At 35.5% G+C, this 26303-nt stretch overlaps 1 protein-coding gene across 1 annotated transcript in view; it reads right to left on the bottom strand.

The window, feature by feature from the left end:
* Positions 1–26303, bottom strand: part of LOC149804123 (coatomer subunit gamma-2-like) — a 37761-nt gene that overhangs the window by 5786 nt on the left and 5672 nt on the right. The window contains exons 3-21 of the mRNA XM_089954090.1: positions 25172–25252; positions 23686–23757; positions 23418–23497; positions 21564–21639; positions 20196–20288; positions 19531–19617; positions 18389–18505; positions 17890–17930; positions 16808–17009; positions 14460–14570; positions 13424–13524; positions 10707–10779; positions 9007–9085; positions 8284–8448; positions 7684–7759; positions 5296–5399; positions 3606–3734; positions 1542–1619; positions 783–922 (exon numbers count right to left, since the gene is read on the bottom strand). Coding sequence (XP_089810216.1) covers positions 783–922; positions 1542–1619; positions 3606–3734; positions 5296–5399; positions 7684–7759; positions 8284–8448; positions 9007–9085; positions 10707–10779; positions 13424–13524; positions 14460–14570; positions 16808–17009; positions 17890–17930; positions 18389–18505; positions 19531–19617; positions 20196–20288; positions 21564–21639; positions 23418–23497; positions 23686–23757; positions 25172–25252 — 1905 coding nt within the window. The remainder of the gene's footprint in view (positions 1–782; positions 923–1541; positions 1620–3605; positions 3735–5295; positions 5400–7683; positions 7760–8283; positions 8449–9006; positions 9086–10706; positions 10780–13423; positions 13525–14459; positions 14571–16807; positions 17010–17889; positions 17931–18388; positions 18506–19530; positions 19618–20195; positions 20289–21563; positions 21640–23417; positions 23498–23685; positions 23758–25171; positions 25253–26303) is intronic.

Raw genomic sequence — 26303 nt, 5'->3', positions numbered from 1 at the left:
TTTTAACTTTACTGTCAGACATTCCATGACTTTTCCAAAATTTTGCAATGCTTTGAGAAATTTCTTGACTTTTCAAGGACTTTGAAATTTAGTTTTTAAATTCCAGAACTTTTCCACGATTCCAGGACCCATCAGAACCCTGTCCAGCAGTGGAAGAAGCCTATTGATTTTGGGTTATAAAGTCAACAGTCAAAAGATGGAAAGAAAAATGGCTTTTACACATATACTTTTGTTCTAGATTAAGTTCCCTGACCAAACTTTGTTGATGGCTTGCATATGGGGTAATAAATAAACCTTTGGTGTCAATGATCAAAAGGCAGTCACAGTAAATCTAACAAACAAACAAAAATGGTTTCTGCACAGTCAGTTCAAGACTATATACCAAATGTCAAGATCACCAAGGTCCACAATCTCCAGTCAACTATGCCTTGTTAGTTCCAACACAGAGAATGTTTTAACACGGAGTGGATGTAAAATGTACTGTTCATGGTATTTTCCATTTGGTTCTTTGCAATGTTCACAGAGAGGAGAAATAAGTGAATTTTGATCACAAAACATAATTCAAGATGACAAAATCTATAAAGATTCTTTAAATATCGTAAAAAGTTCATATTTCTTTTAGAGGAATTGAAGCTATTCTTGTCAGGTTGAGTCAAGTTATTGTGCAAAGGAATTTTCATGATTTTTGCTCCTTACAGATGCATGATGAAGCTAAGGAAATAAACTAAAAATAAAATGACAGCAATTCTGAACGCATATTGCCTAAAGCCACTGCTCATTACCTGAAACACAATGTAGTGTGGGAAGGTGTGCTTGACACAGCGCACCACATACTCCGTCTCTGATTCTGTCAGCTCAACTGGTGTTGAAGACTTGAAGAGAGCCCCAAGATTTGCAAATTCTGGAATGCGAGCCAGTTGTTCTGAAAATAAAAAGGGATCAATTCATATAATGTATTTAGAGAACAACATAAATATTATCAACAGATTATCCAATAAATCTATTTTTTCTTAAATTGGGACGGTTAAGTTGTATGCACATCATTTTGCATTGACCATTTTTATCATCTAGTTATACCAGTTGTTGAAGTACCCAAAAAGTGAGGAATACACAAATATTTTTACTTAATTATGACAGAAAAGACAAAAATGAAGAAATTTCACCAACAAATCTGAAACTACTACATGTTAATAGAGATAACAAGCTCTGGAACAAAACTAAATCTGATCTTAATAAGATCTGCCTGCACATTATAAGACTTGCATCGTTCATTCAATGCTCTGAAAAGAAATGTATCTTTAATCTTCTCTTATAACCTTGTACCATTTTTGCCATATGATAACAAAACTTTGTACTTTTTTTAAACCTCAAACCAGTTTATACCCAAAAAGTTTTCAAGATTTGACAACACTCATAGTTATTACTTCTGAAGAAAGGTATTTAAAAAAATCTCGGATTTTAAATTTACAAATACTGCACTCTTGTGTTTTAAACAAATGAAGAGCAAAGGTTCACAGGTGCTTCTGCAGTGCATGTCATACCAGCGTAGACATCCTGTCTTGAAGCAGCCACCTTGTCTGTTGCCTTGGGAGCTGTAGTTTCACCTGGTTCTCTGACAGCTGGAAAAGGAATTCTTCATGTAAGATTTATCTGAATAAAAGGTATACCACTAAAAATTAGTTCCAGCAGATGTTAACAGGAATGGCACAGAGCAATTATGGTTTTAAAAGTCTTTCATAAAAATACAGGTATGCTGGTGGTCAGATCTGCACAATCTTCTTTCAGAACCAACTGCATACTGCAAGAAGCATTTGGTCAAAACCCTATGTCTACATAATCGTTCATGCAAGAGGGATGGTGATAACAAAAATTTTGGGATGGCCACTATAGTGCCATGTTGTAGGTCAGACAAGCACGATTTTTTTTTTTACATAACCATCTACTTATTGCTACAGTGTTTTAGCAATGGTGATATGACTATCTGGTCAGGAGAAGCAGTCATATTAAGATTTTCATAATGGCCATCAAGACAGCCATTTTGGAATTTGGATTATCATCATTTTAATACAGAAACACTTCTATTGTGGGGAACTCACCCATAGATAAAAGTCAGAATTTATCATTTTAATATAAACTATGTGAAATCAAAGCACCCTAACATATAAAATTAAAAAACTGCCTTCCCAAGGTACCATGTATGTTTAAATGGAATAGCCCATATGTTATCTTGGCTAAATTAATTACCAGTAAGAGTTATGTCAAAAAGATCTCTTTAAAAATGAGTAAATTATTGGATTATTACCAAAGAGTATACCAATAACGGTTGCAACAGGTATCTTCCTTATATATTTCCAAAGTTTATCACAACGTCTGTCATTATGAGTGTGTGATTTGGATTTTTAACGTAGCTTTGAAAAACAATCAGTCATATCATAATGATGTCTGCAGTGTGACAGTTTATAGTGATATCTAGCAATGGGGCATCGTGCTGCAGACATGTAGAATCATGTCCTACCCAGTCACATGATCCTGATACCAGGCCGACCAGTGCTAACACTAATCTCTAAATGCTGAGCGCCAAGTGAGGCAACTGTTTGAACCAGTTTTATAAGTCTTTGGTATGACTTGGTCAGGGTTTGAACCCATGACTGCCTGCTTCCAATGCAGATGCTCTAACCACTTGGCCACTGGAGCAGTCCCTGTCATTATGCATAGGAAATAATGCAAAGATATAATACAGGAAGAATTAAGTCTCATTCAGACTGTGTTAAGGTAACATCTTGACACAAGGTAGGCATTCAAGATTTCTTTAGCTTGGCTACAACAAAAGAATTTGGAGCCATTAAACCTTATATCAGGAAAAATAAGTGAGTCCTTTTTCAGGTATTTTTGGTTCATGGATATGTAAATATAAACATTCAGCAGTTTTGTTTGGTGGGGAAAAAAGAAATCATTTAAATTCAGTGTCAGAAAGAGATCTTCCTGGCTCATTTGATAGAATGACTGGGGCATTACCATCTCTGCCTTTCTGTGCACTAGCCTTTGACAGAAACCTAAAGAAAAGCTTTTATGTTTTCCTTTTATTTTATTCTGTATTAGCTCTACTGCTCCAAGACCAGAGAAATGTGTAATAGCCTCTCATCTATCATGTGCCGGTTAGCACATTTTTTATTGTTACTTCGACGAAACTACAGATGGCCGTAGATTGTTTGTTTTTTTATAATTAATAGGAGACAAATTTTCTGCACCTATGGAGGCCCTAAAGTCTGTCTTATTTTCCTCAATAGAGAAAATACTCTTTCACTGTCACTGTTGCAGTGAGGAATGCACAGGAGCTTCAACACTTTTGGTTCTTCTACAGGAAAATTTGGAAGCGATCTTAGAGTCCAGGAATATTTATCGGAACAAATGTTTAGCATGGTCTCCAGCTGATAAAGGTAGATTGTGTTCAACAAGAAAACTCACAAATAATGCTTCAGCATTGGTAGCTTGCAGCTCTTCCGTCGATGGCTTAAAATATTCCAGGGTCCTAGGCATGTTTTACTGGAACAGCTCTAAAGGTAATTCATTTAAATGGAACATAATAAGACTGCAATTTGTTTTACCTGGTGCCCTCTGTTCTGTGATAGGCTGGCTGGCAAGTGGTACAGTCTTCATGTCAAATGGTTTCTCAGAAGGCTCCAGTGTATACTGATGTAGAGCCCTCTCTAAGCCAACCACAGACACCTGCAGGCCTGAAAACAATACTACCAATTTGTAATACAGTACATATGAAATGGATTCAAGGATATACTTACACAATGTCAATAAATAGTTTAATTATGCAGAAATTTTATCAATAATCAAGAATTACATTAAAAAAACTTAAGACCAAATATCCAAGTGCAACCATGGTGGCCATACTGAGGGTCAGTGTTCATAATTCTACAGGTAGACACTAAAAGAACTCCTGATGAAAACCCTGTGTCAAAATGAATTTCCATTTAATAGGAGTAGTGATAACAAGATTTTCATGATGGCTATGAGACTGAAGCAGTGACAGTAAATATTATGTTCAACTAAAAAGTTTGTAAAGTACACTTAGACCTTAATTACTCCAACACAGTTGCACAAACTGCAGTTCCAAACCCTATGGAGCAAATAGTTTCTTGCTATCTCTCCCACCAAGAGACATGCTCAAATCAAGACATGTCCAATAAACAAACTGTTGCCTTCCTGTTCCCATCCTCCCAATCTAAATATTTCATTCTTCTGTACTGACTATTAACACTTTTCATCTTGAACATGTATCACTTGTAGGATACCATTTTTTGAAGACTCTATAAACAAAATCTATACCATGCATGTTTTTTATGAACTAATATGTGCAGTTTAAAGTATATGAATATATGAGGTACTCTTGTCAAGTTAGTCTGGTTTGCTGACCATCTCCACAAAATCTAATGTTAAAGCCAGATCCAAACCAAACATGAGCAAGCCAATTATCTGATTGTACCCCAACAACCATATCTCAGTAATTTTGTATTTTACTGCATTAGTCCATATTTTAATGGCCATGTTCCTAAGGCTCACAGTCAAATTGAAATGGTTGGCAGGTTTGCATGCAGAAATGACTGTACATTTTGGTGAAATAACAAAAATGTTTTCAACCTGACTGCCATCATGGCCATATCAGATATCAGATATACACATTTCCATTTAGGACCAGCTACACATGTTGAAAGCACATGGTCAATATAACCAGCAATTTAGGAGAATTAGTGATAATAAGATTTTCCATATAGCCACTGCATTAGGCACAATGGAAATTATGCTGACACCATTTTCATTTATGATCAACTAGATTGCATAAGAAATGTTTCAGTGGCAATCCCAAGCCGATACAAGAGACAGACAATGGATATCAGATGACAGATGGATGAAAGAACTTTGCAAGAGCTCTTCTGGAAAATGACCAGTAAAAATTAGATCAAAAAGACGTGAAAAGCCAGATTTGACGGATTTTACTGTTACCTTCGAAATGTTCTGATCTCACAAATACACTCAAGTTGTTTGCAATAACTAGGAAACATCTAACAATAATTACTAATTTCTTGTTGGTGTATAGTACTGTTATTCATATTTTGGCCTAAATACATGTAACTTGGGTAACCTAAACACATTTTTAAATTAAGTTTTTTGCAAAGTACACCTACTATTAGAAAACTAGTGCTTTGTATGTTCTGTGTTGCATCATACATTTATAACTAATATTTTCAATAAAATTTTTTTAGCATTTCATGCAGGTTTTCTTACCATTCAGAATGTAAGCCGAGTTAAGAGCTTTCTGTTTCTCCTTCAGAGTGTCAACATAGAATGTGGCCCGGTCTCTCACTTCATCATCCGTATCCAGCAAACACCTAACGGTATACAGATCAATCATGTAATTAGTTCATCAATAAGCATGAAAAAGCTACAGCAGTTTATTGTAGAACTGAATAAATGTGGGGGTGGGAAATCCATCCCCCACATCCATACTTTATAAAACAAAGGGTGGATTTTCTAAGTATATGGAAGATTAGTGAAGCAAACAAGGTAGGACTCACAAAAGTAATGAACAATTGTCAAGCATTTAGTTGACTTTTGTGCAATGTTTAAGAAATTAACATGTATCCTGCTCTTGCACATTTAAGAATGGACTCCGCTACAAATGAGGATACATGACACTGGCCACTGATTCCATGTGAAACCCAACCCTGAGCATTTTGGTAAATTGATGTTGTATACATCAAGATGCATCCACAGTAACAAGACTGACCAATCCAATTCTACTCACTATATAAAAACTATATTATTCACATTAACCTAGGGCATGGAAGAATGGACATATGGATCTATGGAAGGAAATAGTGTCAAACCTGTCTCAATAGTGACCTTTGTTCTGAGGTCACCTGTTCACAATGGCCATTCTAATTTCCCTGCAGATTTCCTACATAAATGTCCTGTAGTAATAGTCACATGCCTTCTGCTGTCTGCAACCAGGTGTTTCCAAACCAAACAATGGTTTCTCCCTGCCTTAAGCAGTCACTAGCGCATACCAGTAACTGCTTTTGCTTGAAATAATGGTATATCATGTGAACCAATGTGTAAACATTGCTTATCTTGCTTTATTCACCATACTCGTCATACTGATCGTGTAACTTAGGTGTCAAATATAAATGAGGAAGTTATTATTATCAGGGTACATGGCCGAAGCAATTCGTTTGCTGGATGGGAGGAAAAGTAGTTGTGTTATTACAGCAGAAATGTAAGTCACCATCTGTGCCAGTGTGACTGGCATAGTTAGATATCTTCATCGATCTGCCTGTGAATTTAAGCTATCTCTGAAGAAAAGCTCATATCTGAGAAGAGATATGAGTAACATACCTTTTCATTAGGGTCAGGCGTCATTTAATATTCAAAACTTAACTGTACCGGCAGTGAAGTTTTGATTCATGGGACACGAAGAATGGTCATATAAGACTTCTTTTGATTTCCTATTCATCACAGGCTTCTCACACAAGCCAACTGTCCAATGACCTCAACTGAGCTGAGCAGATGACATATCCAAATATTGTGATCAAATTAAAATCGGTGAATATTTTAAGTCAGTGATGTTTTTATTTATAGGATGGATTACAGTGAGCAGGATACAGTAATTCTGTGTTGACATAATTTGGGAGATAACAACACAAACCCTTAATTTATGACTTTGTTGTACAGTGCACATAAAAGAATCTTAATAATAATAAAATAATAATAGTGGTAGTAGTAGTAGTAATTGTTGTTGTTGTTGCTGTAGGGTTTAACACCATTTTTCAGCACAAGATATACATGGCGGCCAGTATAAATGCTGGAAGAAGAACCTGGGTAAACCTCAGAAAGAACCATCGACCCACTAAAAAATACTGGCAAGCTTTCTCACATAACCACATTAGCCAAATCCGAGACTCAAACCCATGCAGACAAAGGCAAGATGGCAGTGATCCACAATGGTGAGCGCTTTAGACCAGTCGGGGCCCCCAGTAGTAGTAATAATAATAACAACATGCTATTTTGTCAGTGGCATTTGTTCAAAAACCAATTTTAAAGGTGAACCTTTGTACAGAAGTCACCAGAACGCCTTTCTTATGAGTGGTTGCTAGTGACAGATTGACTGTACCTGCCAGTGACAGACTGACTGTACCTGCATGCACAAGTAATCAAGATGTCAAGCTTTCACCATGGCAGGCTTGACAAAAATACTTTACACAGAAGTATAAATGACAAGTCTGAGATTTTTCCAATGATCCAATGTGTGGTAGAAACACTAAAACATATAGGAAAGACATTACAACTTTTAATTTTCTTTTCTATGAGTAATTGATTACAACTCGTACCAGCATGGAAACACATTGCCATGCAAAAAGATTGGTAAATTATATAAATGTAACTTTATGGCGATGATTGGAATTAATTTCAAACAGACCCTCACTAAAGATATTTTAAGACATGTAAATTTACAATGTGCATTATACATGCATTTGATGGGAAATAACAGTCATTATTACCTAAGAGCTGAATACATAACATAGTTCATTTATCTTTATTCACTTATTCCCAAGAAAGGTTAAAGTTATGTTTTTAATTTTCTACTGAAAATTATCACAAAGATTTAAAACTTACCTTAGCAGCAGGACTATGCAACTATTCAGAAGTTCCTCACAATGGGCCCCGAACTTGGCCAGGGCTGTAACAGCCGCTGAGAATGGAAAATAAACATGCTTACATTTTAGACCTCTGCAATTATGTTATAAAATACTAAAGAAAAAAAGGTATCACTTAAAACTGATAATTCCATATTCTGCATCTGCTTGTTGAATTCACTATATACCCATTGGGTATGCTTTTCAACTGGGTAATCAGTCAAGGTATTATCTGTTTGCATATCAACAATGTAATTATTCAAGGTATTGTTGTATGTATATCAAATGGGTAATTATTCAAGGTATTGTTTGTATGTGTATCAAATGTGTGATTAGTCAAGTAATTGTATGCATGCACATCAACAATGTAATTATTCAAGGTACTGTTGTATGTATATCAAGTGGGTAATTATTCAAGGTATTGTTGGTATGTATATCAACTGTGTGATTAGTCAAGTAATTGTAGGCATGCACATGAAAATTCAATTAAAGTTTCTTCTATTTTAAGAAATGTTGCTTATTATTATGGCAGACTGATTACAGCTAAAAGCAAAGCCTCTTACTTTAAATATGTACCTACCTGCTCGAACAGCGGCATTTTCCAGGATGACCCTGTTGTAGATGAAACGGATATATTTGGAAGGGGTAGGTGTCCTGGGTCCCTCACGACCTAGGAGGTGCAGAATTCTAGTGGCTAGAACTGCATGTTCACAATCCTCAATGAACTCGCACAAATGGGCAAGACCTGTGAAAGGAAAAACCATGTACTGGTAATCATTTGAAGTACATAAATTTTAGTTACACCTGTCAATTAACATAGATATCTGGGAGATACCAAAAAAAATTAACTTGCAACTAAATTGATATCAATGAAGTATTTACTGCTGCAAATTAGGTTTCTTAAGTATTACTGGTTAACCTGATAACTGAGATTGTAAAAAAGACAACACTGATATCCTTAAAATATCAAGTAAAAGACAGTTGTTCTAGTAATAATATTTTGTGGGAAGTATTCAACAAATAATTCATGAAATATATAAAAGCAAGCACAATGAAGACACAATTATATTTCCTGGAGTTATCTGACTGCAAACAGTATACAAATAAGTCGTATCTTTTCTCCTTCTGTAAATGCACTGGATTCGAATCTTCATGGCATAATCCAACAAAACACTTACATAACATCATCTCCCCCAAATCTCCTTATAAAACATGTGACTAAATACAACACCATATAACAAAATAAATCATTGTACAGATGTGTTTGTGCAACTGCATTATATATAAATATCAAAGAACAAACCTGCTTCCTTAGCTTCTGGATTTTCCTCAATGATAGTGATCACACTGTCCACAATGGCTTTCTTGTACTCAAATCCGCCCTACATAAAATGATGAAAATATCAAGCAGATACCCAGTTTAGTTAATTCACACTATCCACAATGGCTTTCTTGTACTCAAATCCACCCTACATAAAATAATCACAATATTAGGCACATACCAAGTTTAGTTAATTCAGGATACAAACTAGATCTTGTGATGATATTGGCATCTTAAATGGCCTTCAATGGAAGAACTTTGATTGGAAAACCCAAGCTAGAAGCAAACAGGCATTAATTTGGGGTTGTACCAGTAAAACATACCTGGGACCCAGGGAAGGCACTTTTAACGTTGGGTGCTCACACATTGATGCAATTTAGAATTTTCTTATCATTTTAATGTGAACTCCGTGAAATCAAAGTACCCTGATATATATTTTGTAAAACTGCCTTCCCTGGGTACCATGTGTGTTTAAATGGAACTGCCCTTACAGCTAATTATCTGTAATGCTTGCAGGGCTATGCCACAAAAGACTGATGGACATTCAGTTACATCAAATTATGTGCAAGGGCTGCAGGGCTATGCCACAAACAGACTGATGGACATTCAGTTACATCAAAATTATGTGTAAGGTTGCAGGGCTAAGCTACAAAGATTGATAGACATTCAGTTACACTGAATTATGTGTAAGGGCTGCAGGGTTATGCTACAAACAGATTATGGATGGCCAGAAAAGATGATTAATATAGGACTCCTGCAACCAAATGTGGGGCCCTAAAAGGGTTTGTAAATTATCTTGTAAAAATGTTTAGATTAGTCCACTGAAAGTAAATGATCTGACATTAATTACATGCACGACCATATTTAAAGACATTTCCAAACAATACTGGAATCTTTGAATGAAGAAGGTTAGTTTCAGAAGTTAAGGTCTAAAAAGGCTATTCCATTCATCACAGCATTGTGATGAGAATCAAGTCAATCAGCTGATTCCCTGATACAAATGATCACATAACATTTACATGTCATCACATGACATAAAACTTTTGTCCCTGTGTAACCTAGGTCTATTCTAGGATATATGATTCTAAAATGTGTTCATCTTTGTTAGATATCTCTGTATTTAGATACTTATCCCCTTTTTTTCAAATGGAAGGAGTAACTGCTCGCCACAATGTTCAGTTCTTGAACAGACCCTGCAGATCATAAATCATCAATGTCAAACAGCAACATTACCATGAGGCACAAGGGGACCAGAGTGGCCTAAAGTGCTCTCCATTATGGATCACTGCCATCTCACCTCTGTCTGCGCTGGTTTGAGTCTCAGATTCAGCCAATCTGGGTATGTGAGAAAGATTGCCAGAAGCTTCTCATGGGTCGGTGGTTCTATCCGTGGTTTTCCCATGTTCTTCCTCCACCATTAATAATGGCCACCATGTATAGCCTATTGTGTGCTGAAAAATGGCGTTAAACCCCACAACAACAACCATGAGGCACAAAGTCTCTGTAACATATAATCTGAAAAGCATGTTCATTTGAATTCATTGGTAGAAATCCTTCTAAATGCTGCAAAATTTACCATTCCCTGCAACTATAATTGATCTAGTTTCATACCCAATGACCCCATATTTAAGATACCCATCTTTAAATTTGACATACATTAATAGTTATCTACAACAACCTACCTCATCTCTTAGCATTTGCGAGAGAAAGTTCATCATGACAGAATGTTTTCTGGGGAATTTCAAGCACAGGGACCTGAAATTGTAAAAGCACCAATTAATGTAATATCAAACTTAAGCAGCAAGGAATTCTATATTAACAGAGATGTAACCATATACTACAATTACAATTTTAACATCTGTACTAAGTTCTCCTACAGACAACCTACCTGTGAAATCTCTGGAAGGTGAGATTTCACAGAAATGGGGACATTTGTCACATTTTAAGTAGAATATTTCACCAGAAAATGAATTTCCTGGGCAAAATTAGTCTTTAATCATAATTTTGGATTTTTATTGAAAAATTCATTAACCATTTGCAATGTCTATCGAAGTGAAAGGTTACTAATTACATCTTTCCATAAAAATGTCCAGCTTACTTTACACTTCAGTAACCTGTACATGAACGTAAGGATCATTCGAGTCATCATAATATGTACAAACCATGAAACAGACAATATTTACAAACATTCAGTAAAATAAATCACAAGAACAATTTGTCTGTGTAGTTATGATATATAAACATGTATTAAAAAATCTCAGACAAGAAAACAGCAAATTGCAATATGGGTAGATTGCAAAACTCTTGTCTCAATGGTGAAGTTTTTACCCCAAAACACTTATGCACGCATTTATCAAATTTATTATCATGTTTGTGATGATGCATTCAGTACACAAAGCAGTTGGCAGATATGAACCACACACTATAATGAGGGAAGGATTGAGAAGGTACTTCACTCTGCAGTAATAGTGTCTGAAAAATTGAGCTAAGAGGTTGCCACCAATCAATGCAGCATGAGATACTGGGTACAGTGTATCTATAAGTGTATCTATAAGCAAATTAGATAAACAAAAAACATTAATGTAACACAATGGAGGTAGAAACAGATCCCTAATTATTTGCTTTAGGGTGTACAACTCTTCATGATACACAACTGAATGTCCACTTACAAGATTCTGAAGACACTGTGGCTAAAAAAAACTAAGAAAAATGAAAAGGTTATGCAGGTCACTGTAGTGCAAAAGGCTGCTCATGAGTGACCTAGTTTTGACTGAAAAGTGTAGCACTAATGAGGCATCTATATACCAAGCCACATGACTCTATAAGGAATTGTGTCTAAGAAAAAGACTTCAATGCAAACCCTAATTTTATGATGCCAGACATCATCAATCCATAAGCTGGAACTGCCTTGCAATCCAGACAAAAATTACCTAATCATTAAATCACTACACAGGCTGTGGCCTGGATTATGTCATATATATGTGTCACATAAACCTACTTTTCAAGGAATATGCATCTTTAAACGGTATTTACCAAATTATAATATATTAGGGGCATACATCCACTATCTCACAAATCCAGCCCTCCAAACCAAAACAAAACCTCCCAAAAGTTCACCAAATATTTTGGCTTGCTTTGGGATCGAACATTCTAAAAAGTTGCCTGCTTGCCAACCCAGAAGTCATAGGAGCATGGTCCCCTCATGTTTTAAGATTAATCCCAAATGTTGTCAAATACAATACTGGAAATATACACTTTTCTAGGATGTAACTTTCATGTGAACTTGGAGGGTGTGCCTTATTATCATTTGGGTAAGCAGTATAAGAAAAAAACATTTTATTCTGAATTATGGTTTACATAAGAAACGTGGATTAGTTTCCTGATGGATTAGCTGATAACCCAACTGATCCAGAGCAACACAGCCCAAACGAAAGCAGAAATAGTGTCCCCTCCTCTTCAGAGTGATAAAAACAAGTAAGAGATCCCTCTTGTGATCGACTAGGTCAACCTCAAGTACCACATCAAACATGAGGTATTGTAGTCACCCAGGAATCATGGGTTTAAAGAAAACAGCAATTTCAAGCTAATGTTTCCAGGTGTAACGTTATGTATACAGTGTTCCAAAAATCAGAGCTAATCATAAAACCTTTACCAAGAATGTATGTATAAACACAAACACACATGCAATGTTAACCATTTAGTCCCCTCTCCAAGGTGTATGTACCATGAAACCCATTCCAGATTGTTATTGTTGTTGTTGTTGTTGTAGGGTTTAACACCATTTTGAGCACACAATAGGCTATACATGGCGGCCAGTATTAATGGTGGCACTCCGGATTGTTGCCCAGGACTATTCAGATGTAGTGAGGCTATACACAGTATTTGCTTTTATCCATGATGACATAAATGCCAATGTCATCAATAATACAACAGCTGTACTCCATAAGCTAATGATCATTTACTTGAAAGTTAACAGAAATAACCAAGTACTGAAAACAACCATTAGTATTACAGACCTCCAGGTAGGCAATTAAGATAGACCATTTAACTCACTGTATGAAAAGTTTGCCCACTGATGTGTAAAATATTTTAGTACAATGATGAATGAACAATAATGAGTGACAAAATGAATTATACTTCCGTGGAGAAACTCACCCAGCATCGCTCTGGCTAGTTAAAAGTGCTGTTAGTTAGGTCTCTTGTAAAACCTTACTGACCAGGTACGAGCAATAGTAGTAACTGGCAATCAATGGTCTTTGGCACAAATTCCTCAAATTAAAGGAAACCACTCCTATCTGACCACATCTCTGCAAGCAGATGACAGTTTTTTTCTGCAACAGCTTGCCAAAAGATTTAAAGGGTAACATATCTAAACAAGAATTACCGTGTTTATACTTACTGAATGGCCTGAACAACGACTATCTTGAACTCATCTGAGATCTCAGTCATAAAGCTGGAGATTTGTTTCATCAGCCGGTCAACACTGCTCTCACTCCCAGTCTAAAAATGATACATAACACAACTTCTGGTCAAGAATTCAGTCCAATGTACAGCCAATTCTCATTACAAAATATACCTTTCATATTTTCAAACAAGAGAATATGGGATTATTTCACTTCTTGGTCAAGTCAATGTTTTAATTGCAATGATTTGCAATGGATGTTTTATTAGATTAAAATCAGTAATGTCTTATAGTAAATACATTAGTTTTAGAGACCATGCCAAAACTTTGGAAAAACAAGTTAAAATGCAACCAATGGCAAGTTATACATCCATTTTCTATTTGCCAAAACTTGCTTCAAAATAATAAGCATTCACGTTTCAAGACATCTGTATAAGAAAATGCAAGACACCTTGACAATGAGTACAAGATTGAAGTGACAGAATTTAACAGCATATCTTGCAAATAAAGGATCGATAGATAATTAAACTGCAGGCATTTATGAAACTTAAGTACATGGTACATAAAAATGCTAAATAAAGGTGCCAATACCTGTACTGTGGCATCAATGAAAAACATAAAACTTTTAGAACATAAAAAAGCATTACAAATTGTACATGACCTCTCACTCCTCTTTCTCTCAATTTTGCTCACTTGCTCTGGGCAAATTCCTTTTAAATCTGAGCTGAATCTGACCTTGCCCTGGGTGTCGGGAAAGTGAATTTGTCGAGCCCTAATGGTTTTGGTGTCAATGCATTATTATGGGGCAATAAATGTGGAGAAGCATAACACAGATAATGCTCTAAATAAATTTGTAGGTCTTGATTTTAATGAAGAGACCTTCCATTTCTAAAGTACATTTATATTAACTAAAACTGATTCCAATCATTCATCAATTTTGTACAGAAGCAGAAAACAGCATTATGTTGAAATAGGACTATTAGTGACCGATAGCTGTTTGGGGGCTGTACAAGCAAATGGATTTAGAATTTACTTTAAGCAGTGTTGTGATGGCCAGAGTTGCAATGCTGCGATTCTGGTCTGTAATCAGGTTCTCTAGGTCCAGGTTACAGGCTGTCACTGCTGCTGGGTGCTTCATCGCCACCTACGGAATAAACATAGAGAATTCTTATTAAGATCCAAAATTAAGAACCTTCCACTATTCTGCCATCATGCACCAGCGTTATAAATGATCTAAGTCTGCCATGAATGGAAAACTACTTGTCTCTTAATTCCTTTCTTAATGAAAGGCATAAAAGTCACAGGTAAACACAAGTACATGAAAAACAACATGTTAAAACAAAAACATAAATAACCTCACTAACAGAGCCACATTTGGAATAGCTGAAATGGAGGATTGATGCTGAGGCAATAGGAGTTATGATCTTTGCAAAGAAATACAGATTTAGGTTGGTATGGACAGGATTCAAACCTGCTAATCACTGATCTAAGCTAATGACTAAGTCACCATACGAAATAAGAAAATACTACTGTAATGAACAAGTATTTAGGATTCATCAAACTCAGTGCAGGGACCAAACACAGGTTTATTATCCTAGATTAATAAGGTTAAAGATAATGAGGATGAAACATACAAATGCATGAAAACACAATCATCACTTAACCCAGAAATAAGCTCACAGTGACTTTTGATATATTTGGGTTATTCTCCCTAACATGATCCACCTACCAATTTTCATAAGTGTAAGTGAAATAGGGTTTAAGATATTGCGGGTGTAGTGACACGTGCATGAAAATTAGGTCAATGTTAACTAGTTAATGGAATGATTGAGTTACTCATGCTGGAATTCATCCACATATTGGTTTTCATGTGTAGGTGAAATAGGGTCTCAGACAGGGGTCTCAATCTCAAACCACCCTGAGGGCTGCATGAGGGAATTTTCAATGGCCCAAGGGCCGCACCAACTTTGTTATCTCTCATGACATCTTGTGATGCCAATCATTTTGAGGTCCCTTGTCTAAGATATTAAGGGTTTAACTAATGAATATTAGAAAATACAAAAGTCACTCAAGATTAAACTTGGGTAACAGTGACCTTCTTTGGTATGGTTGTTATTCTCCTTTAAATCCATATACATACCAATTTTTACAAACTGTCATTAAATTGGGTCCAAGATATGGCTGAAAATGTTAAAGTCACTTTTCATTAAAATTAGGTCCCAGTGACCTAGCTTTGAGATAATTTAGTTTCTCACCTTGAGATGCTTCCACATCCCAACTGTCATGAGTGTAGATAAAATAGGGCAAAATATTGTTGTTGTTGTTGTTATAGGGTTTAACACCATTTTTCAGCACTAGATAGACTATACATGGCGGCCAGTATAAATGGTGGAGGAAGAACCCAGGAAAACCCCAGAAAGAACCATCGACCCACGAGAAGCTACCAGCAAGCTTTCTCACACCCACATTGGCCGAGCCAGACTTGAACCCATGCAGACAGAGGTGAGATGGCAGTGATCAATAGCAGGTGTGCTTTAGACCACTCGGGGCCCCCAGGGCAATATATAAAACATTTAACAAATGAATACCTTGAGAAACAAAAGTTGGTAAAGTGTGAAAACTAGGTCACAATACCTTAGTTTCTGGCATGGTTTCAGATGTATATGTATATTACTTTAGGAATATATATAAAACAGATTTGGAAAGATTGTTACGAATATAAAGCTGAAAATTGTACCCACAGAAAATGGACAACACTAAAACTAAGATGCAAGTTATTGCTAGAATTCTCCAGGAAGACAGAATTACCCCTATATTTTTCTCCGTTATGCAGCCAACATTCAACTAATTCCTCCCCACCAGCACATCACCAAAAGTACATCAAAATTTTAACACAATACTGAGAAATTCCAATCATCCCCTGAGGTTAAAGGTCTTTATTTTCCACTCTGAGGAGATGTTGCATGCTTTTAAGTCAAAACTTTTTCAATGGGTTTCATGTCTTAATCAATTTCATTCTTGCTACAAACATTGAATTTAAAAACACAACGAACAATGATCCGTTTGTGGCAACAATGATCCCTTTCCAAATCGATGAATATAAGTAGTGGCAAATGAGCCATTGTTTGCAAAACCATAAAAATAAGTGAATCCATGGAAATTAAATACATACGCACTAACCAATGGAAAAGATAAATAATTATCTTCCAAAACATGGAAAATAATAAATATCCACACTATTTCAAAAGATTCTAACTAGTTTTGGTTTGGAGAAACTACTAAAAAATATGCTGAGGAGGAAACAGCTTGATGTTAGGCCCTACACTGATAGGGTAGGAAAAAAACCCAGAACATTTTATTAAACTGTTATGCACTGGTTACCTTATTAAGAGTTCTAACTGCAGCAAACCTCAGTGTGGGTTTGGGGGAGCTGCAGAAAAGTTGTAAAACAGAAACAGCTGGGGCAAGCTCCTTCGCTGTGGTCTCTTTCATGTTCACCATGGCATGGGCTGCCTCATAAATCACAATCTCACTCTTGTGCCGCAGACAGCTTTCAATAAACTCAAACATTGGGCTGTCTGACCTGTGTAATAGAAGATCAGATTATTAGTCTCTAAATTTTGAAACAAAATTTGATTTATGATATGTCCCATCCATATAAAACTCCTGATAAGTGTACTCCCCCCCATCCGATGTGTAGCTGATAAATATATATTGATTCATCACTAAGATGGATGTCACCAAACAACAGTTAGGTAAGAGTTATGCTATATTTAGACTCGTACAAAAGGCCAGATGGAAGGAATCAATGTAATGGAACAAAAACCACACAACTGTCTTTTTTATTATGAAAAAATTGTTTAGGATGTTATAAAGCACATCATCAGTACAGCAACCTGTTATGTACATTTACATGATGTCCTGTTTGATTGTGAAAGGGCACTATATCACGCTTGACATTGGTCGTTGGTATGATACATGCGCTCAAATCGAGTTACTGTACAGACAACCTGTAGATATTGTTATTTTGTTTTCGATAGTAAAGATATTTACCAGGAGAATGTCTCCACATAAAACCAATCATTTGATGATGTAGAGACATGTCAAAACATACATTTATTTCATTTCTATGTATATCAAATATATCCTATATAAAGTTTAATTTAGAGAATAAAGTTATGTAGATTTATTTTGTCTTTGAAATAATCTTATTAAAAAACAAATTCATCCCCAAACTATTATGCATCCAAGGTTGGTTGCCTCAGTTTGTCCTTGGGAAAGGTACTAGGCTCCCATTTCCCTGGCATGATATAGCCAAATAAAATGAACAGACTACCATTAAAATCCAACCAACCACTATCAGAAAATAATACATGTACTTCAATATGTAATGCTGGTATATGTTTTTTGCATCTAGCACATAACAATAAACATATATAACAATGTAAGTATTCTAGGCTTACCCTGCCCCTTCTTCCTCTATCAGCTTACTTGCTATCCGGATCTGTAAATTGAAAGAAACATGATATAATGCTTTTGCATTTAAGTACCAATAAATGGTCTACTGTTTTCATTGAGGAAATCTTATTCTTCAGGAAACAATAGGAAACAATATTCACTGGCCAATGAAAGACAAAGAAATACAACCTGGAAGAATGTACTTTGAGAGAGTCATGGAAGATGCAAATGTACCTGATTGGTATGGAGAATGACCATCGTATCAATCAGTATAGTTTACTACCATCACCAATTCAATTGTATCAGTAAAAATGAGAAAACAGAACCTTCATACCATGTACTGTTGTGAGAAAGTAGGTAGAGAGTTGCATATATTATTGCAAAGTTCTTTTTGCTAAGTTCTAGGCTAAGTCCACTAATTTCCATTTCTTGCAGGCTTTTAATTTCTTAATACTTCACATTTTTCTACAGTGTCTATCACAATATGAATATTTCACAACTCACCAGAAGACAATATGCATATGGTGACTTCAAGGACTGTTTGCTGAACTTGGCGACAAGCTTGGTGACAGCCAGTTTGTCATGTTTCCTAATGTGGTAGAGCAGACCAAGGGCATGGTACTAAAACACAAAATAAATAAAATGTAAATTTTCATACTTTGTATGATCTTGTTTATTTATAAACACCATGTAGTTTTTCATCTAACATGGATTTGTTACTAACAATTAATATTTGTTCTACAACTATCAGAGTTCCCACTCACATACAAATGTACAGGAGTCTTGCATTAATATCATGTACAAAACCTCAGCCTGATATGTGCAGTTCATGTACAGAAACTGCCTTGTTTATAACACAAATAGTCATCGATAAATCACAATGGTTAAAGTTTGTTTTGTCAATGCTGCCATATTTATTTCATTTTAAGTCTTAGCCAATCACACGACCCAATTACAATGTGATTTTACATAGTTTTTATCTTCTCATCATATATGACATATCCTTATTGTAACATCCCTCTGTATAAGACCCCCTTATTTACTGTGCAAATAACTTTTATGTCTCTCATGAACAGCACTATAAAGAAGAAGTACTGATTATACTGTCCTAAAATCAATACCTCTAACTGTAACAAGTTTGGCACCATTCCAAAAAGGGGAGTGCCCATACATGGCATTTTATTTTGGCACTTAATACATAAAATTTATAAGGCATCAGATACAATGATATAGTGTTACAGTAGCTTGAATTGATCAACAGTCATAAATACATCTGAAGTCTTACGCTGTACCAGCTGCCGAAAGAATGCCATAACGAAACAAAACTTCAAATGAGTGCACACAAACTTGCATGAGTTGGTTAATTTGATTTACTGACAAAATTTATGTGAACTGATCAATCAGCTTTAATTCACTGACAAAAGTATGTGAACTGATCGATCGGCTTTAATTTACTGACAAAAGTATGTGAACTGATCAATCAGCTTTAATTCACTGACAAAAGTATGTGAACTGACCAATCAGTTTTATTTTACTGACCAAGCAAGCAGGTTACCCAATCTATCCCAGGTCTCCGCATGGTTCTTTGACCTTGTATTATAGTCGTGCATGTATGAAGAAATGTTTGTGATTTCAGACAAACTCACCTGTACCATGACATTATCATTTGAGACAGCCTCCTGAGCTTCATTCACCCATCGCTTCGTCACCTCATGGCTTCCCTTGCTCAAGTGCTGTAGTAAATAAGTCCAGCATAACACTAGTCAGATGATACAATAACATTTAGCAAGGCTTTAATAATACTCTTAAAAATTAATAATAAAAGAAAATTAAAATAGAAATCTCCACTTAGTTTGCTGGTTACTAATAAGGAGAAATGATTAGTAACTAGATTAAGAGACTCCTGATCAGGCCAGGCTGCATCAGCCACCATAGTCTGTCACTGGTAAGACACTACTTTCCAATTCACTCTGTATCTTTTCATGCTTAGATGTGGCATTAAGCACAATCAATCGATCATTATTAGAAATTCCGTTTTGGGAAAGGTTTTTATTTGGGAGTCACTTTATTAATCACAAAAAATCAGCAAATATTAATTTCCATAAATAAATCAATAATAATTTCCCAGATTAAAGTCAAGGCCAGATCAATACCAATAATTATTATTTCTCACTTTTAATATACAATGCAAATTCTATTTTTTTCCTTAAATCTTTAAATCTTTTCCAATATACTTAAACACAAAAATTACTCATGAATACTAGTCAACTACACATATTGTGTTATTAGTCCTAATTAGTACAAGACCTACCAGTGAGGATACTAATGCAGCACTGGACACAGCGTGGTTTTTGTCCACTATGGCCTGCTTCATGTAACGTTCTATACTTTGCAGCATGGTGTTCTGTAAAACAAAGTAGTAAGATTACTGACAATATTGATTAGTTCAGGTAATACTAAATCAAACAGGATCAAATGGACATGACAGCATACGAGAAACTGATAATCATGTTCCTTTTCAACACCGTAATACCAATATATCTAAGGTTAAGGTAAGTAATACAAATTATAAATTTCTTTATTATTCTCTTCAGGGGCTCCGAGTGGCCGAGTGGTCTAAAGCGCTCTCCATTACAAATCATTGCCATCTCACCTCTGTCTGTGTGGGTTCAAGTCTTGGATTCAGCCAATGTGGGTATGTGAGAAAGCTTGCCAGTAGCTACTCAAGGGTCAGTGGTTTATTCCAGGGATTTCCCAGGTTCTTCCTCCACCATTAATACTGCTCGCCATGTATAGTCTATCGCGAGCTGAAAAATGGCATTAAACCCTACAACAAGTCTTTTCTTCTCTTCATCTCTTAACAGGAAACTAATTACAAAATTCACCAATATTCTATGACAAAAGACATAAGCAATAACCTCTAATGAGCATTTTCTAACAAAACGACTAAGTACCAAGCAGAAGCTGTCAAACTATATCAAGGAAGGCAACCTATGACAGAGTCAATAACTTTTTTATAAAGTGAATATGCCAATAAGCAGGATAGGCATTGATGATTGGTGGATATGCCAATAGCAAGATGGGCACTGATGATGATTGGTGGATATGCCAATTAGCAGGATGGACATTGATGATTGATGAATATGCCAATATCCAGGATGGGTATTTATGATTGGTGAATATGCCAATTAGTAAGATGGGCACTGATGATTTGTGGATATGCCAATAAGCAGGATGGGTATTGCTAATTTGTGGATATGCCAATATGCAGGATGGGTATTTATGATTGGTGGATATACCAATTAGCAGGATGGGTATTGCTAATTTGTGGATATGCCAATAAGCAGAATGGGTATTGATGATTGGTGGTTATGCCAATTAGCAGGATGGGCATTGATGATTTGTGGATATGCCAATAAGCAGGATGGGTATTGCTAATTTGTGGATATGCCAATACACATGATGGGTATTTATGATTGGTGGATATGCCAATTAGCAGGATGGGCATTGATGATTGGTGGATATGCCAATTAGCAGGACGGGCATGGATAACTGGTGGATTAAGGTGAAGAAATGGCATATGAATAAACAAGAGGGCCTTAGACTGCATGCTGCCACAAGAAAAGTTACTGTGATGTATTGCTTTCCAATACACTGTGCTGAACAAAAACGAACTCACATCTGTGATTGAGCAGAGAGCTCTGATAGCTGGTCCTCGGAACTGGTCTTCTTTTCCTGTCATGTCCTTCATCAAACTGAAAAATATTGCATGTGTTTTATATTCTAACCATAGGCATTCAACTACAAAATAGATAAAGCATATAAACAAAATGATATAAAACTGCACCCAGAAATCTAACTAGATATGTATTAATATGATTCATATGTCCATACCAATATGATGCAATTAAAGAGCAAACTTCCAGAAAAAAATCAGGCTAAATTTTTTTGTTGTAAAATGGAAACAAATTGAATACACACACACACACTACTTTGAGTAAAGACTCATACCAAAAAATTTAAACTCAATAAAGTCCTTTAAAAGTTATTGAGCTGTAACATATTTGTGATGAAATATGATGTAGCATCATGTAATTTGATGGATGGGTCTGAATAACACTAAATGCACCTTAATTTGATAGCTCTGAGGCAGGAAAAATATTGTAATAGACTTGGTGGCTCTAAAGTTTTAATATAATTGGTGGGAAGGGTGATTTTTCTCAAGTCATATATATATATATCTTGCTAAAAGTGTGCTGTGTGCTGTGATTTGAATTTTTAACATAGCTTTAACAATTGTTCAGTCATATTGCTACGATGTCTGCAGTGTGGCAGTTCATAGTGATGTCTAGCACTGGGGCATCATGCCACAGACACGTAGCATGATGTCCCACCCAGTCACATTATCCTGACACCAGGCTGACCAGTCCTAACACTAACCTCTTAATGCTGAGCGCCAAGCGAGGCAGCTGTTAGTACCATTTTTGCAAGTCTTTGGTATGACTCAGCCGAGGATCGAACCCACGACCTCCTGCATCCAAGGCGGACACTCTAACCACTAGGCCACCGGAGCGGTCATATTGCTAAAAGAGTGAATTTTTAATTTCTGTATGAAATCGTTCATGCTATGTGTCAAGTGTGATAGCCAGTCATGTGTTAACAACTGCAGTGTCATCAAGTTAGATCTTGCACATCATTAAATACTCATAAAATCTTCTAGGATCTTACTCTAAATAGCACTAAGTTTGATCACTTCTAGGATCATACTCTAAATAGCACTAAATTTGATCACTTCAACAACTTACATTAAGAAAATACATCTGCAGTCAACATAGCCAATACTAGATCACATGACAACATAGTAAATTTGTCAAGTTCAATTTTTAAAAAATTTACTTGTTCATTGTTAATGCTGGCCTCCAGTTATACAAGTATGAGTATGTTTTGAACATTTAACATTGTATTCTTCATTTCAATGCTAGTCAATGTATTTTCAATGTTGTTATCTATATTATAATGATTAGGATATATGTATTAAACACTTCAAGTACTGGGCTAAAACAGATAAAATGGATACACAAATCAATTTCGAGAATGTTTCTTAACCCGGTGGGAAAAAAAGAGATCAGGTTGGCAGTGAAAAACAGGGACGGTCAACTGACCACAAACAAATGTTTATTTGCGTAGCATGTGTATCTCCAAGTTATTTATTTCTGACAAAAAGCAGTCATTTTATTTTTCTTAGTTTCGATCTTATTTGCTAGACTGTTAACATCAGAACTTGCAACAAGACTGGCAAAGTGAATAACTGATATTATTTTTATGCTTAACTGAAAATTAGCACATAAAAGATAATTAAACAAAGTGCCTTGCCCTGAGAGCACATAACAATAGCTGACTCAGTCGGGTCTGGGTAGGATTCAAACCTGCAACCCACTAATCTGAGTTTGCCATGCTAACCCCTGAGCCTCCATAAGATCCTAATGATGGAAAGGTATGCCATATACTCAGTCATGCCCTTGACAATGCTTACCTGCTGGTCACAATGATAACATCTTGGGCAATCTTGGACATTTCTTTTATCCCCAGATACACCAGTCTCCTCAGTGTGGCCTGAAATATGGGGAAAAGTATATGTACATGCTTGTTAAAATCAATTTTCTGTCCAAGTTTTATCTGACTGAACCTTGTTTTCATTATCAGTTTCTATATACAAATTTGTTTTTATTAATAATCAATCAGTTACCTCAAAAAAGTTTTTCTAAAGGAGTGAGTGAAACGAAACACACACAAATACTTACATCTTTTGACTGGAAAAGTTTCGTCATAGCAAAAAATGCTTCTGTTGCCTCTGTGCTGCCAATTTGTTCTCCCTGTTAAAAAAGATCGTAGTTCATTGGCATGTGGACAAGTGAATTTTTTGTCTATTTGCCTGTTTAATACAGTAAAACCTGTCTTGAGAGACCACTGCTATGAGAGACCACCTGTCTTGAGAGACCAGGTTCTCCATGTACAGATTTAGAGATTATATAGTGTTATAACCTGCTATGAGAGACCACCTGTCATGAGAGACCATTATGTTTTGGCAGAAGAGGTGGTCTTTCAAGACAGGTTCCACTGTAGTCATTTTGCTTACCTAAGCATGTTCTATTGTAAAAGTTGTAATGGTCATGTATGCATTCAACACCGATTATTTAAGTAATGGGTGTCATTTTCTAACATTTGGTTCTACTTTAAAGGGCAGTTAGTTACCTTATTTGGATCTTCATACATCCATATTCATTTGAAGGTCATTATTTATATGCTCCAATAAGTAAATATGGCAAAATCAATATCAAAGTATGTGGGCATTTTGGGGGAAAACCAACCTAAAAGTGTGATCCAGTATAATCCAGATTGAATGTTGCATGCAGTGATGTCATCATGAAAGCTAAACACATTGTTAAACAAATTCATACTACTCTATATTTGAAGATTATACTTGACATGCTCTTTTCTTGACCCAGTTTAGTACATGGTCACCAATGTAAAATTCCATTGTGATCGATAATTTTCATCTGGAAATTATTTGATGACAGTTAAGGTGCAAAGCATTCAACAATCAGAGCTAAACAGACTCTGGTTAAACAAATCAAATTTAGTATTAAATTTGAAACAAGTTTATATTTAAGATAAGTAAATGTGCACACATGACCTGTATAACTTTTACTAGAATCAGATTTCATCTGTCTCACAGGTCATTAATACTTACCAATTTGAAAATTTAGTTGCCCTGGTAAATGTGATACAAGAATTTTGAATACCTTCAAAACAAGTTACATTCTGCACAGTTTAATCACCAATTCAAATTTACTGAAAAACATCAGGTCATATTATATTTTACTGCCAGGCACACAGTTTATACTATATCCCCCACCCAAAAAAAATTTTGGAAGTTAACAATGTAGTCTCTCTCTGGTATCTCTGAACGTTCCAATTTCTGCAGTTTAATACACATTGTAATGTCTTGTTAGCAGTGAATGGTATTCTTTTTCAAACTATCTCCAACCATATTTAACCTCTAAAACTGCATGAAGAAATGGAAATTGAACTTGCAGTATTTATCAGACTTTTGACTTTCTGTATCATCAGTGATGCTAATAAAAGGCAGCAACATTATTTCTTTAAAAACTGTCTACCTTGAACATTGGTAACTAAATAAAAACTTCTAATATACATAATTAACAAACATTCTGTATTTTCATATAAAGGTAATACAGATCATGAGTTACTATACAACCAAAATACCTGGTTTATCAAGTACAAAACTTTTGTCAACGTGTGAGCACATTTCCTTGGATTGATTGGCGTTTCATTAAATGTTCTAGCCTGAAAAAAATAAGAGAATTCAATATTAGGATAAAACAAGCTACAAAGCAAATGGCATTACCATAATTGTTACATCTTCAGTCTTGTCTCTGGACATTTGATCATGTGCCAATATAAACTAAATCATAAGCAATTAGACAGCATCAAATTGTTGCAAAATACTGTCAACTATCTATAATACAAAATTTTCATTGTCTTTGCTTTAAATGGTCATGATTCTCTGTACAGGTGGTTCCAAAGTATTAGAAGCCACCATTCTATAAGTGCCATGTTATGCTGACAAACGATGGTGGAATTTGCTTTTAAAATAAATAGCAACTGATGATTTGTTAATGATTTCTGTCTGAAATTCATTATAAGCTGCAATTCTGGTGGTCTGCAGTTTCAATTATTTATGTTGAAATACAATTAAATTTCAGCACATGCCATACTGTAGCATATAAGTACGCATCATAATGCAGCATAAAAATACACACTACAGTGTAGAAAATGAGTACACATAGTGCAACATATAAGTAGACATCATAGTGTAGAATATGAATACACACTGCAGTGTAGCCAATGAGTATACAGCATATATCATAGAGCAGTAAATGAGCATACACAGTGTAGCCAATGAGTATACATCATATATCACAGAGCAGTAAATGAGCACCCAGTTTTGCAAATGAGTATACATCATATATCATAGAGCAATAAATGAGCACACACAGTGTTGCAAATGAGTACACTTCTGAGTGTACAATACAAAATACACAAGTACAGCATAAAAAATAAGTATGTAATATTCCCTTTATATAAGCAAAAACCCTGATTTAAAATTACAATTATGTCAGAAAATGTGGCATGTCATTAAGGAGAAAGCAACTCATTTTTTTCACCCTTATCCAATGGTACCAGTTTTTTCTGCTCACATGTACCAAAACAAAAAGACACTGGGAATATTACAGAACAAGCAAGCAATAATAAATTAATGATTCTAAATAAATCAAATATCCCTGTTCATTATGTAGGAGAAAATTACAGAAAAAGTTATCACATTATAAACACC

Source organism: Sinohyriopsis cumingii, chromosome 3 (assembly GCF_028554795.1).
Source record: "Sinohyriopsis cumingii isolate HCF-2022 chromosome 3, ASM2855479v2, whole genome shotgun sequence".
Taxonomy (NCBI): domain Eukaryota; kingdom Metazoa; phylum Mollusca; class Bivalvia; order Unionida; family Unionidae; genus Sinohyriopsis; species Sinohyriopsis cumingii.
The sequence above is the reverse complement of the archived record's forward strand: the minus strand, read 5'-3'. Positions and strand labels throughout refer to the sequence as shown.